This window comes from Chiroxiphia lanceolata, chromosome 3 (assembly GCF_009829145.1).
Source record: "Chiroxiphia lanceolata isolate bChiLan1 chromosome 3, bChiLan1.pri, whole genome shotgun sequence".
Classification (NCBI taxonomy): Eukaryota; Metazoa; Chordata; class Aves; order Passeriformes; family Pipridae; genus Chiroxiphia; species Chiroxiphia lanceolata.
Window position 1 is genome coordinate 106,936,353 of NC_045639.1, and position 15,990 is coordinate 106,952,342.

The window sequence follows — 15,990 nt, forward strand, 5'->3', positions numbered from 1 at the left end:
CGCCCCGTGACGTGAACGGAAGGGGAGCCGCGGAGGGCGGGCGGAGGGCGCTGCGGGCACTGCTGCAGGAGCGGGCTCAGCCCGGGGAGGGATGAACAGGATGGAACAGGATGTCTGATACCAGAGCGCACACACATACACACAAAATACAGTATTTCAGTGTTTTGGATGCAAAATGTATCTTGGGCTGCATTGAAGAGCTGCAACCAGCCCGGGGAGGTGATTCTGCCCCTCTGCTCCACTCTTATGAGACCCCACCTGCAGGGCTGTGTCCAGCTCTGGGGCTCCCAGCACAGGAAGGACACGGATCTGCTGGAGCGGGTCCAGAGTAGGCCATGAAGACGCCTGGAGAGCTGGATTACCCCTCCTATGGAGACAGGCTGAGAGAGCTGGGCTGTTCAGCCTGGAGAACAGAAGGCTCCAGGGAGACCTTATAGCACCTTCCAGTACCTAAAGGGGCTACAAGAGAACCAGAGAGGAACTTTTACAAGAACACAGAGTGACAGGACAAAGGGGAATGGCTTTAATCTAAAGGAGGGTAGGTCTAGATTAGACATAAGGAAGAAATTCTTTACTGTCTGAGGGTGGTGAAGCACTGAAGCGGTTTCTCAGAGAAGCTGTGGCTGCCCCACCCTTGGAAGTGTTCAAGGCTAGGCTGGATGGGACTTTGAGCAGCCTGCTCCAGTGGAAGATGTCCCTGCCCATGGCAAAGGGTTTGAAACTACATGATCTTTAAGGTCCCTTCCAACACAAACTGTTCTACAACTCTAGGGTTCTATGCAAATGGGGTTTATCCTTTCCTGGCCTAAGTTTAGGTGAGAGACATGACTTGCCCTGAAAGACAGTGCAGAAGAGGTGTCAGACTCTCCTCTCAGAAATGTGCCAATGCACAGCATGAATGTCGCAGCTCATGGCTCTTTTCCAAACAGCCAAATGGTGGCTGGTCCTGGGGAAAGCTCACCCTGTGCAGTGGGGACCTGCAGCACTTCCAGAGCAGAGGCTCAAATCCAGCAGTAAGATAGAAGAGTGCAGTTCTAAGTAAGACATCGTTCCTTAGACCTTTGTGTGTAACAAGGGTGACCATTCAGGTCCTGATATCTGTTCAACAGATGTCAGCTACTCTCTCAAGCCACTTGAAAAAAATTGCCAGATTCCAGTTTGAAGGTTCATGGAGGTTTCCTTGTTGAAGATCACATCAGCCAAGCTCAGGAACCTGGATACCGACAGACAACACTGTCTGCTGAGTGTTTTCAAGCCCTTTATTGCTGTGGTGGGTTTAAATACATTTGGCAAAAGAAACCAGCACAAACATGTCTATACTGGTATCATTACTCTAGTAAAACAGTAGTACAAAAAGGTATACAATAATATTATCAGAACTATTGTGGCATTATTTCAACTCAGGAATTACTTCCTTCACAAAACTGTGAATTCTGAGAAAACCCAGTAATCTCCTATGGAATTACAGAGACCAAAAAAATGGAGCCTGCTCAGAGTAAAACATACTAATATGAACCTACATTCAGCTCACATGGTTTTAAAACTAGGCTCAATCTACAATTAGAAAAGAATGCTTTTACCTTAAATCTTTTTTTAAAAGTGTAACAAAAATGGAGTCTATTAACATGGTTGTTTATTCACATAAATGGAACCAGTAAAGGTTTCTCTTGTGGGGTTTCTGTTTTGTTTTTTTTTAATGTTTCCCTAATAGCAGCACTATCTGCTACAATACAGTACTTGAGTTGTATTTTAAAATATAGTACATCATAAATGAGGATACGTGGGCCTTTATCCTCAGCTATACTGTGCTGTGGCACAGAGGACAGGACTTATAATTGCCTGCTTCACTGGCTTTCATACAATGCTTACATACACTGCACATCCAGAATCGATACTCCAGGATAGGGTCTCCTGTTGCAACACATACAGGAAGTTTCTCATCTCCACTATTAAAAAAAAAAAAAAAAAAAAAGAGTAAATAAAGCTGAAAGAATAAAAACATGGTGTGTCAACTGTTAATGAGAAGTTATTAAATCATGTAACACTTCACTGTTCACATAGCCAAATACGTAAATCTTCCCACCAGAGAATGCCCACCCCTAGAACCATACAGTCAACAAATCAGGACCAGCAGATCCAAAAGATGGAGTGAAGGGAAGGCCATATAAAGGTAAGGTCAGATTAGACACCTGCACTACTATTATGCTCCTTCCTCTGACGAGTCAACTTGACAGCTGTTAGTGAGATTCTGTACAGCTGCACAGTAGGATCAAACAAGACATGTTAAAATCCTATTTGCTAAAAGAAAATTGACTCACAGTCAATTTTCATACTCACAAATTCCATGCTCTTAGCAGGAAACATATGTCAAAGACACTGTTGTGGGTATAGCCATTCCAAGGACTTACCCCTTAAAAGTGCCCTTCTTACTCTATTTTTTTCACTTGACATATCCTCACACCATGTAGATTTAGGTAATTCACAAAACACTGGGACTTATTAGTTAATACTAGTTAAACATCACTTGTGGATATTTGCTTCACACCACAACCGTGATGCAACAGTAACATTAAAGAAGTAATGTCATGTGACACAGTATCAGAAGTCCTAAAACTCCTGTGCTCTGTCCACCTGCATTTCAAATTAAGGTGAAGTTACATCTTTATGCTCAGTTCCTGAATACAGTCAGTGTCTATTTTCCCAAACAATACAGTGCTGTATACCCTTTCTGCTAAGTGGCTGACACTGCATGATGCTGCCCAATATTTGGTTTAAGCAGCAAAGCATTTAATTAACTTGGTCACACACAAAATCTGCTAAAACCCAAAATACAGACCAACAGAAGGAAAAAAATGATAGTATTATTACAGTATCATATAAAAATAAGCCCACCTCTCAAGAACATCATCCAGATCAGACTTTTTGTTATACTTTGGACTGTATCTTGTGAATATCTCTAGAGCAAGATCTTCATACTGTTGCCTCTGCTCTGGTCTAAGAGTTTCCAAGGATTCTAGTTTAACAAATGCTTTTGAGCAAGTATCAAATGCTCTGTTTGCACATGCACAGAGTGCCAAAAGGGAATAGATTCAACTGCAGGGATAATGTCTTCATAATCTCTCAAATGAAGAGCTAAAAAAGAAGGAAAAAAAGAAATCCAGGGAAATTATTACACGTCTTCTGAGAACTGCAAGCATCTGGTATGAAATATTTGCTACTAGGACACAGTATTGATCCGACAAATTGGACAGAGTGAACAGAAGTCTTTTCACTGACATGACTATGAAGCATTGCTTTTTAAAAATAAATAAAATTAGGGGATTTGACTGGGAAACTTCTTGACACACTTCATTTTCTTTGGTTGGTTTGTTTTAAAGATGTTACAAGGTTTTGAAATAGATCTTCACTACTTGGATAAAGCACTACTTGCTTCTCTTAACTGCCACAGATTTTTTATGAAGCTCTACCGGGAGGTCCGATGTGAATTCAGGTGTGCCTTAGAATTTAAGGAAAGAAATGAAACAGTCAACAGAATAGCTACAGAAACTGACCAATTTAACCAGGTAATATTTGGAAAGTTAAGATTTGCATTGTCTTCAGGAAAGTCCTTTCCAGCCATATTGACTGCAGCCATAATCAATTCATTATATGGTTTTGGTTTAAATTCCATGGATCTATTAAGAATAGAAAAAAGTGCCAACTATAAATGACATTATGCACTGTGCAGGTGCTGTGCAATTAGAACAGTTTCTGTAACTTCTTTACAGGGTTAAAAATAAAGTCCTACCTGTTTTAAGCGCTGCATCTACAGATCCTTTATAGAGCTGTTTTTGTGCAAGTATGAAAAAATGGTAAGCCTCAGCTCCTCGCCAAGCATTGTCTGCAAAGCGATTAGTTGAAGAAAGAACATCTTCTTCCAGCAAACCAGCCAAAGCTGAAGCACTCTGAAAACAAAGCAGTATCACAAGTAATTTTTATATGAAACAGATACAGCAGGAAATGGGGATACATGAAAAGAACTTTTCTATACTTGGTGATTACACCACTGTCTGTGTTAACTAGGGGAAATATAAATGGACCTAAAGTGAACACTGTCAGACATTTTATACAGAGCACAGGCACAACATATGGTGCAGATTTTCAAAGATAAATATTGTATACGTGTGTACAAATATGTTTTGTGCACATCTGCAGACTGGTTCATACTTTGGATTAATACTGCATTTCAACACCAGAGCTCTTAAAACTTTGTCTAAACTATTTCATTTGGGCATATGAAGATGAATGTGTGCGCAGAAAAAAAAATGCTTCTATTTGTTTCCCTCATATCTGGAGCCATCTCCCTGCTAAATTAAAGGTAAGATAATCTAATCAGAGATCACTCTTTGGGATCAATCCTTACCCCTAAATGACATGAAAATGACAGTCTTGCAGGAAAAAAAAAAAGTCTGGAGTTTCTTAGTATGATTTTCATTGTTACAGTGAAAATATTAGGAAAAACACATTAAACTTGGGAAGAAAAATATCTATTAATATATATGATTTAAATGTTTTAAAATAATACTTAATAGGTTTTCATGGAAGACTTGCTTTAAGAAAAGCTTTGTTCTTAGCAGGAAAAAAAATTATTAGAAAAACATTATAGCCTCCCATGAAGATAGCTTGCTTTATTCTAGGTATTACATACCAGAATTCAGAAAGGAAAAAAAAAAGACACTACCTCTGAACTTTTCTCTTTAACTTTTCCCCTTTGTGCATTTTGCATTTGTTCGTGGCACTGTTCCATAAGTAAGGCTGACAACACATAAAGCTTTTTAACTCGCAAAGGTTTTGTCCTTTTCTTCGACTCTTCCTCTGCAATCTTAAAAAACAAAACAAAGGGATTTAATTCTCTTATACAATTGCATGCTTGTTCAAACCTAGGAAATCATGCCAAAAAATGATTCTGCCTTTCTATGTAATAATTTAGACTGCAAATATAACTATAAATGAAAATGTCAAAGTGAAGTATGCACATTATTCTATATTTATTTAGGTAACATGTATATAAAGCCAGATTCTCATGAAGGATAAATCAGTGTAACCATGTATAAGTCTATTGACTTAGTATAAAAATAAACTGAAAAATAGCAATTTTTAAACACATACATAGCTTTCAATATGGTCTGGTGGTTTTCCCAGGAAAGAAGAATGGCTTTTGAAAGTAACATATATTATATATATACACTGCTATATATATTGCTGTAAAAATTACATATCATTCTTACAGACTTTAAGTTATGTACAGAAATCTCTGCAACCAACCCAAATCTAAGCAACATCTCTATCTTAAAGCCCACCACAACCATTTCTAATTGAAGGTACTAATTGAAGAAATACCAAAATTTAACATCTTAAAGTTATTGACATTGCTATTTTTTTAAAAAAGGAGATAAACCTAACTCACATAACACATAAAATACTGTGGACATGGCAGCCCAGGCCAGTCCACCATATTTCTTTACTAGGCAATGCAGAGCAAAGGACTTTTCTGAGGTGCAGTTCATCTCACCACTGAAGTGAAGTCCTCGAAATGATGACATCCCAAAAGTATCCTCTCCATTAGCTACAGAGGACATCAAGGGTAACTATTATAGAGATACCTGAACTCTGAGAGTTGAATTCATCAGTATCCTGTATAATGGCATCTGCTCCTAGCACAGGCATTGTTAAAACTAAAATAACCCCAAGAGAATAAAAGAAAGTAGCATGGAAGTAATAAGAATTAGTGCAAAAAGCCAGCCACTTGACACAAAAATAAAACCTGTGATACCTTGAACATGAGCTTAGCAGCTTCAAAGAAATAATTGGCTTTACGATAGAGTTCTATAGCATCAAGGATTTTATTCTTTTCCAGCAAATGACTTGCATATCTGGCTAGCAAGGATCCAATCTCTTTCATATTGTGATTTTTAGCCAGCTCCACAGCTTTATTCCACTAAAAATGAAAGGAGACAATTATTAACCTAATTTTTTCAAATACATTCTCAGAACAAGACAGTTATCCATGAATAGACGGATACATTTGTGTGCAATATTTCACTGCCATTTAGAACCAGACTACTATAAAATTAACATAAAAAGCAAGGGAATACAAATGCTAACATCATTGCCAATCATGTGATGCAGCAGGCCTGTGAAACAAATGCTGGACTTCTGTCCAAAACCACATACAAAACAGTTGCTTCTGCTTTGGTAAAAGCTTTGCAAAATCACTTCAATGCAGCTCATAGCTGGACACATGGATTTCAACACTTCTGACATTACTAAAGCCAGACTCTCAAAAGCAGGCCTAAAAGAGGACTTCAGCCAAGAAGCTTAAAGCACACAGTAACACTTTACTTATCCTTCTATGCACCTCATTTTGTCTGCGAATTTTCCTGATCTTCAACAGTTTGGCTACTGTGTTTTCCTGAGATTAAAAGTTTGGCAGGACTGAGAGTCTCAGCTGTATCTCACACCTAATAGCTCCTCAGATCAATAAACTAAGAGATTGTTGATATAAAGCCAGCTCTAGCCAGTCCTGCCATTCCCATACATCAAGTTCCTCATAGCCATCCTCAGTTTTTCTCTTATTTGTGTCGACGCAAACCTTTGCATAAGTAAGTCATACCAGGAAACAGCTCTAGATGTAAACACACAGATCAATTTTCAGATCAGCTTTTTCCAGCTACATCCTCACTCAGTCACAAATCTATTTGCATCTATACAAAGAAGGAGGGGGATGTGGAAAACATCCTGAAAAGACATCTCTCTCTCCTCCGGTCTTCCTCCCATTCCATCAGAAGGCAGCACGGCCCAGCTCCAGAGAGGCTACAAACGTCTGTATGCTGAGCATGCTGACCACACACCCTGCATGTGCCTTCCCACTGTCCCTCCAGTGGTCTAATCTTCATCTCGGCTTAACCTTGAAGTATAAATCTTCCAGAAACTGTGACAAATCTTCCAGACACTTAACAAGGACTTGTATTTAACTGGGCACTAGGATAGAAATCTCACAGTTAAACTGGTATTGGTAAAGCAGATGATCTCCTCCTGTTTTACCTGGTTGAGGTGCACACAGGTATCCACTGCATCCTTTGGTTGATTACATTTCAGAAAGGCTGACACAGCTTGTTCACACATCCCCACTCGTACAAACATATGAGCTATATCCTGCAAAAATCATCAGCACCATGTTAAATTCACTTCCACATTTTTAGTACATTGTGTACTTATATTGCTTAATTTAATTCCGAGAGGCTGGGGAAGGGGTTATTCCCTTCATGGATCCTATGAAGGCATCATGCACTGTTGCAAATATTTAGAACAGTGAATGTGCTACTTTCACACGCTCCTTCTAAATTTAAAAAAGCTATTTAAAAATTTTTCTTTCAAATAAAATCATATCAAAAGGATTGTATTCTTACTGTTTAGAGTATTTTATGAAACTTTGCTACTACAGTGAGGTTAAAAAAGAAAGTGCTAGGTCTTGCTTTACTGAAAATGGCATTAAAAGGAGCACGTTTTGCATTTTTCAAGCATTTTCAATTAATCAACCATAGCATAGTTTTAAATTAGCTATTACATAGAAGGTCATATCCTGCTATACATACACAGCTATACCCTGTACATCTATATATCCTATTCACCCTATCCCACCTACTTTTTCTCCTTTGAGAGTATCTTCTATTTTCATTGTATATTAGTATTCCCACCAGAGTTACCATGCAATAAGTTAGGGATAGCAACTAGGAAGGATTTAGGGAAAAAGAAAAAACAATAGTGTAAAGATGACAAAATGAAATCTAAAGTAACTATCCCTCCATGAGTGACTTCTCAGTGAAGCACAGCTATTTCAGAGAGAAATGCCACAATTTGGGGAGAGAAACAGTAAATTATGACTAAGCCATGTGGCAATAAAACATGATGAACAATTGGACCTTTCTGGAGAACTGAGACAATAAAGGAAAGGAAGAATAATGGACTATGAAAACAACATTAATACTGGAGATCAATACCACAGTAACACTATTATGCTTAAGTGAGTAGGTCCTATGCTGTATTCCTTCTCTCTTCCTTAATCCTCCCAAGATGTGAAATTTTAAATAAATAGTTGGGTATAAATAAGACAATGAAAAATAAAGATGCTTTTTGCTTACAGGGAGCAATTTATGATTCTCTGGAAGTGAGTTAGCCAGATTCTCCAGTCCTTGGTAGTCCTCTAGCATGTAGTAACATTCAGCTAAACGTTCCTGGTTTCGTCCTTGCACGTAATACTGTACAGCATTTAACCTTGTGGGACAAAAAAGATGTGGTGGCTTCTGATATATAAACAGGAGTGAAGTTTTTAATTCTGTAAGCCTTTTGCATTTTTAAATCTAAAATCACATTATTTTTAACATACAGCTTTCCTTGGAAAAACTTTTGTAGCTAGAATTTCACTGTTTTTCTAAAAAGTACTACAAGTTTTAATTTTCAGAGATCATTATATTCAAGAAGTAGCAAGACTGATTCTCTGACTAGCATAAGGTTAGGAAGTCAAGGAATCTTGAAACTATAGATCATAGCAGATAATGGATAACCTACAACTAAACCTTCAGAAAAGGGCTTTACTGTTGTGCCTCTGTATTTTAAAACACAAGCACTGAGACCTCCAGGACCATTCTCCAAAGTTACCTAAAACATCTAAAAGTCAACTTTCAAAATCTAATCTCAAGTTTTCAACTGCTTTGGAACCCAAGTTCTTTGTGATAATACAATTTGGGTAATCACAGTACACAGTGGAGCTGTGGAACTCTGAGACATAGAGTTAGAAGGCAACAAGAAAAGTGCATGAAAAAAATTCTTGGCAAGTTATTAATTAAGAAGACATTACCTCTGGCTCACTAAGTACCTGACTGCAAAATGTGTTCTGCAGAACACATTACAGGTGTGCACTGTGTGCACTGTCCTTAAAATCTTCCTTGGGTGCCCAGTTTGGGCAACAGCTGGAGACAGATCCAGGCCATAAAGAAATCGGGACCTTTTCAAATATTTGTGGGTTGAAGCATTCTAGAAAATTCACTGATGTTTAATAATTCTCTCCTACCTTTAACTACTATCCAGCCTAATACAACTGTAGAGGTATTTCTCTTCCCCTCCCCTCCTTTGAAACAGATAGACTTCTGGCAAAACAGAGATTTTTATCACCTTCATTCTTTAGACAGCTGATAACAGCTCTCTGTTTACCTTATCATGGAACCATAAAGGTCTGAGCTAAATCACATAATTCCAAAATTATCCCATGTACTGCATCCTGATGTCTGTCCCTCATAAATTAAGTCTTGTCATCAGTTTAATAATTTTCTTTGTAATTTCCTTCTTACTAGTTCTTCTACAGAACATACCACTTCTGACGGTCTGCAAAGTAGTCTCCAATAGCATTGTGTGCCTGTTCCAGGAGGGCGTCATCCGAGTCCCCTGAGCCAGTTCTCAGCAGCTGCAATACCCGAAACCAATCTCCCAGTTTGATCCGCAGACCAATGGCAAGATCTCTGGTATAAACAGAAAATAGCAGGGAAAAGTCAAAGACAGTAAAATAGGTAACAAAAATCTTGAGAAAAGCATCCAAAAGTATTTTCATGTTCTTAACCTGCATTGCAGGTATGACAGTGATCCCAGATATCTTATTTTGATTTTAAACACTATTCTATGAAAGCAAATACTCAGAGAGCTCACAGGTTATTTCAGACACATGCACCTCCTTATTAGCCACACTCCTGTGTGAGGTGTTAAATGAGCAGCTGGTGAGACAATTGGGCTGATGTTACTCCAGGTTACTTCTTACTCTGTTCTGTATCTTTCATGCTGACCACCACAAGAGATGGCAGCAGCTGCAAAAGGCTGGAGGCAGGAGGAAGATGAGGAGAAAGGCCAAGGAGTGAGGAATATGAATAATGGAGACTAAAGCTGAGATGAAATAATGTGGATTTCAGAGACTTCTCTTTCAGATTCAGGGTGACTTTGGCTAAAGGAGAAAGGATTCAGATGTAGTTTTTCCTTTTTATTATTTTTATTATTCATGCATACATATGACTCACTGTGTGTCTGTCTGGCATATTTTTCCATCAAATAGAATAATTCTGTATTACTTCATATAAAAGTAATTCTGCAGGTGCATAGAAAATAAATGGGAGAGACTTATACATGTCTTCTAAAAATGCCCTCAGCTTACAAATGAAGGAAGGCAGTAGCAAGTCAGTGCAGTCAGCAAAATAAGAGCATCCATCTAAAAACATTAAAATTGTATTTGAAAAATAGATTTATTTCATCCTGATTTATGGTAGATATTTCTCAGGATTTTTCTAGTGGTGAGGAGACATGTAACATCAATACAGAATTCCCATATTCTCATAGCTGGAGAATAAGATGCTCTACTGTTGAAGAAACCAGTAAAAAAAGTAAGTTTTTGACTTCTGCAATCCTATAATGTCCACATTTCTCTTCAGCCATGTGAAAAGGAATAAGCCACACTTAAAAATCAGTGTTCCAGTGTGACTGAAGTGCTCAGGAGGCAGTCCACCTCCCCAAAGCAGCATCGAATAATTAACTACGGGCAAGAAAGTTTTCCATTACCAGGCTCTAATGGGCATCTCCCTCTAGCTCCTGCCTTCTCCCTCTGCCCCCCTGTCCTGTCCCCCTTACTGGGAAAGAGGAAGGTTTCTCATTCTTACAGCATGAAAGAATAACTAGTCTTTTTCTCCATCATTCCCTACTGTTTTTCATGGCTCCATTAATCAAAGCTTAAAAATTTCATGTGCGCACAAGTGATTCATGTTTCTCCATGTTTGACCACCATCTACAGGCTACACTGTACAACTGCTGCTGATGATTTATCATTATCCTTTTCCAGCAGAGACAGTGCTCTAGCTAATTGCTTAGTGTTAATTTATATTCCCAGCAATACTGTAATTTTGCTTTGTTTGTTTTCATTTCTGAGGAAAAATTCCATTGATTGGTCCACAGTTTCATCCAGAGTCCTTTCTGTCTCTCCAGAGATTACAGTTCATTAAAAACTCTGTTGTTTGTATATGTAATTGGGAAGAATGTGTACTTGGCTACTAGCTAAGACCAACAGCACATAAATTAAACATTAGTTAAGACTGTTTGTAGTTTTGAAATCCCAGTTGAAATACTGACAAAATACTTGTGAAAAAAAATCTATGAAACACAGCACTACCTAGAACAGCCGAGGTTTTGCAACCAGTTTGGAATGCACTGATTTACATATAGAACTGGTTATCTATGGATACAAAAAAATTCTCTCCATTTGATCCTTTCATGTCTTTGCAGAAACTGGTAAAGACTCTTCAGAGCTAAAACAGCCATTCCTGATTTAGGCATGCTTTTTTTTTTTTCAGACTTTCTTTCTTTATTTGCTGCTGAGATTGATTCCGTACAATTACCTTCTGTCCATATCCAGATACATTCTTTCAGCTTCTTCAAATCTGCTAAAATAGGCTGCCACTTCTGCTTGCTTCATGGACTCGCTCTGCAGGTTGCCCAGACACTTCACAAATTTAATACCTTGATAATCTTTGCAACGCACGAAAGCTTGTTCAGCCATCTGCAGATCCAGCTTCTGAAGAGCAGCTTCAGCCAGGAGACGCCTGTGTGAAAAACAAACATGACAGATGGAAAAGCAGCTAGAGAGTAAATTAAATAAGGATCCATTTAACTAGTAATTATTTAAAGAAGACACTGAAGTTATTCCAACTGTATTGTTTACTAGCTAATCTTAGTACAGTTGTATGATTGTTCCCAGTACCTTCTGTGACCTGTCCAGTACCTTTCTCAGGGAAAGATGTTCAAGCAATTGCTAATATCCTATTTTTCAGCTGTTCAAATGGACACTTGACTTGGGAGGAATGGGCAGGATTTGAGTGTTACACTTGTCCTGCATGAAATGAGTTGCTGGTCTCAATGCAGTTCCATTTAGATATGTCTACCTATCCATTTGTCATTGCTTTAAATCTTGATGGCAGCTTCAGTCTAAAAGCCTCCAACTACATTGGCCACGACAAATAAATTATCCTTCTGATCCATCTGGATGTTCCTTGTCCTGTTAGGATGGCAGTCTGGGAGAGCAGGGAACTTTGGGAAACCTTGTACTGGTTCCACCCCATTGGTTAGTTCTGCAAATAGTGAACTTATACCTGCAGGTCAACCTACCTCAATCAGGTGCTTGAGTGAGCTCTAGAATTCTCTGCAAAAATCAGGCTAGTTAAATTTAGCCTGGCTGACTGACACTGAAAGAAAGGCAGCACAGCAGGGCACTGACAAAACCAATAATACTGCTGCTGTATTCAGTGACCTAAGCCATGCTTAAGGCAGTACCAACTCCGTATTTTTGAATCAATTTGAGAAGGCTGGTATCACTTCAAATCAAGTGCTCATCACTGACATCAAAGAAACCAAGAGAAGAAGAGTATGGCAAATTTAATCCATCTACTAAACACATCATCCTGTTTGCCGCATTCTAGAATTAAGGGCACTGTCCTGTTCTGATCTGGAATGTATTTGTTTTATATCCAGTACTTCTAATCCATCTCTTCTTTATAAATATGTGACATGTGTTTTCTTGCATAATAAAAATGAAGTTCATGGCAATTTTGGAGCAAGATGAACAGAATTCGATGTGTATTTTGTGATTTTACAATATAAAACTTTTACTGAGACACAGATTTTCAAACTAATAGCAAAAAGCATGGATGACTTCAAAGCTCCAAAAATCTTCAGCTAGCTCAAAATGAAGATTCACAAAACCAACATTCTACCCAACACACTCAAGCTAATAAAACTACAGTATTATTACAGAAACTTTCGATATGTAGCTAGCAAATCCTTTTTTTCAGAATGAACATTCTGGAGACAAAAGCACAACTAGATAGGAAGAAATTCTTTTAGGGACAAACTTAAAAAAAGCTGCCTTGGCCAGTCTTTCAGCAACTCTTAATTTTCCTCTGAACTGTCAGAATTAACAGCCAAACATCCAATCAGTTAGCTTCAAAATAAAGCCAAAATTAGTAAAGACAGGTAAGGATAAAGAAACAATCTCCATAGAGTTAAAGAGAATTGGCATCATTCATCAAGAAACTTGTCAATGAAGTTTTAGGTTCTGCTACTCACTTTTCATTAAATTACCTACTGATGCATTTATTCTTACAGCCCTTATGACTTGGGATATTAAAGAGATTTCCAGAACTACTGTTTTCCCAGGTTTATTCTTTATTCTTTGCATGTTTGCTTACATGCAGGCTTTTCAACTTTAATAGCTGAATCCATGTTTAGTTTAAGCATGCCAGCATCTCCAACTCTCAGATTACTTCTGAGATGCTGCATCATAACATGATTAACATACCCAGCCCTTGTCATTTCTGTCCTTTATGGCCTGTCCAAAATGGTACAAGGTTAGTCAAACTACTCTTACCTTGTTATCATTCTGATGTGTTCCCTTTTTTTTTAAGCGCTTTGTCATCAAAGTTCAATATCAAATATATAAATTTAATTTTTAATTTAACCAACTGTCAGTTAGCTTTCTGTCAGCTTTTTTATTTCCTTTAAACTCACCCCTAGAAGCAGGGAGCATTGCGTTTTGGGGCTCATACAGCACAGAGCTTGTACCCTACACACACCACATGCTTGCCAGTCCAGGTACTCCAACATTCATAAATTCTTAGTGCATACTGCTTAGCTGGTTTTAATTTGAGGTCTTGTAATTTCATACTAGATCTGTCTGAACAGTAAAAGAGTACAAAAGAGCACAGATTTACACAAAGTTGGCTTATAAAAGATTTTACCAAAGTCTGGGATGTGGATTGTCTTCTATGAATTGGGAAGATTCCTCAATGCCAACTTTTTCAATCAACGCTCGACTGTCTCGTAATGACCGGATCTCAAAATTGATGATGTAATCTTTGTTAGGATGTTCAGGATTCTAACATAATGGATAAAGAAACATATTTTTATTCCATGTGACCTTTGTTTTCACCCAACATAGATATCTACTGTTCAAATCAGTAAGACAGACACCAACTTTTCCTACAAAATAAAATTAATTATACTTACCTTTAATATTTCATCTAGAAGAACAGACTTAATTTCTAAATCTTCAAAGTTGCAAATATATCCAGATGTTTGTATAGGTTCCTTAAAATTAAATAAGTTACAAAGGAATCAACTTATATTCTTTCTGATTAAATCCTAATCAAATCTATTAAGTATACATATAAATACATTCATCTGCAAACTAGGATTTAATTGCACTTCCAACGAGAAACAAATACTGAAGTCATTAACATTATTGACAATTCTATAAACACAGACATCAGAAAAAATTCTCATGTTTTCTGTAATTAAATTATGAGAGAGATAAACACCTATTATTTAGAGTCAACTGAACTGTGTTTTACAAGTATCTCTACTAAAATTGCATTTGTTTCCCAAAGCATACAAAAACATTATGCTCCTGAAAATATCTCATATGACAGCATTTTTATGTTTCCAGGACTGATAGTTCATTTTACTTATTTGTTCCAAAACAACATTCCTACATGAGAGTTGGGAAGATTTTGAGATTTCCAGAAGAAAGTTCATATAAACACTTGTCTAACTGAATGGTAAGCACAAGAATACTATTATTCAAGAGCCATTAACTTATGAGCAAACTTGTAAAATGAACAGTTTATGTATGTTAATATTTACCTCTGGATCCAAGTTTCTGAAAACATACATTCTTGTTTTCTCCATCATTGCAAACAAATCTGGGTTATCTTTGGCCCATTTCATGTCCCAGACATCTTTGCGTTCCAGTTTCAGCTGCTCCCCTATCACCTGCTGTCCTGTGCTGTCTATTGCCCGCGCGTCCAAGTCAAAGAAAGTCAGAACACCTGAAAGGTCTATGATAGCGAGACGACTACAGACAAACAAAGGAATAAAAAAATAAGACAGCTAAAAAACCACTATTCAAGGCTGCAAATCTGAAATAGCTCTCAAAACTGGCACAGTCTAATGCTATAGATTCCATGAGATGCCGTCGTGTGCCAAAACCAGCACAGATGCATGTGATTTTCATTTATCTGCACAGCAGAGACCAGAGACATGGAAACATCTGTTCACAGAGGATCTGGCCCTGCAAAGGCTCTGAAATACGCCCATTTTTTCATCCAGCATTTTGAAGATCCTTAGTACATCAGATATCAAGTTGAGTAAATTACAGGTTCTGCCCCTCGCCAAACTTTTCTTGACAAAGACTAAAATTAACAACTGAACAGAACTTGTTTTCTTATTTACTAGGAGGCAATGAAGCAGATTATTAAATTAAAAAGTCAGTTTGGTGATGTAAACTGTTAATTCCTAAAACAGGATTTCTTACATTTCTACAAAGGGTATTCTTTAGGTTTTTTCAAGGCAATAAAAAGTATAATCCAATTAATCTTTCAAGTCATTTAAAATATGGGAAAAATACAATTTCTAAAATGTTACATTTGAAAATTTCCAGTTACATAGGTCTTCAGGAAATCATAGAAGCCTGTATTTACTACATTTTAGAAGCCATTTTAGAAGCATTTCTAAATACTGAATGGTAGACACTCTAAATCCCTATTAAAATTTCAAAAGCAATTTAGAAAATTTACTTTAAAAAGCTTATGGATCTGAGCCTTCTTCCCTAGCACAAAGTCATTTAGGAAAGAAACAGCTTGGGTTCAGAACAAAATGAATGTGGCTCTGACTCGATCACATTACCTTCTGACTGAAAAAATCTATTTTTGGGCTATATCTAAAGAGGCAAGAGCATTAGGAATCTTTTTTGAAATTATAAAGTCATTTTGAAGTGATTAAAATTGTCTTGCAAGTTCTCTTTTGTCAGTATATTTTTGCCTTTCCTGCCAAGACTCTTGTGTGCTCTCTTGCCCCAAAATAGCTGTAAAG

General features: G+C 37.5%; 1 protein-coding gene across 1 annotated transcript in view; it reads right to left on the reverse strand.

The window, feature by feature from the left end:
- Positions 1-1,245: 1,245 nt before the first annotated feature.
- Positions 1,246-15,990, reverse strand: part of WDR35 (WD repeat domain 35) — a 45,485-nt gene continuing 30,740 nt past the window's right edge. Inside the window, 13 exon segments of the mRNA XM_032683348.1 lie at positions 1,246-1,946; positions 2,893-3,088; positions 3,091-3,132; positions 3,788-3,944; positions 4,721-4,861; positions 5,813-5,977; positions 7,084-7,194; positions 8,181-8,313; positions 9,408-9,554; positions 11,466-11,669; positions 13,860-13,996; positions 14,128-14,208; positions 14,764-14,974. Coding sequence (XP_032539239.1) covers positions 1,799-1,946; positions 2,893-3,088; positions 3,091-3,132; positions 3,788-3,944; positions 4,721-4,861; positions 5,813-5,977; positions 7,084-7,194; positions 8,181-8,313; positions 9,408-9,554; positions 11,466-11,669; positions 13,860-13,996; positions 14,128-14,208; positions 14,764-14,974 — 1,873 coding nt within the window. The 3' untranslated portion in view covers positions 1,246-1,798.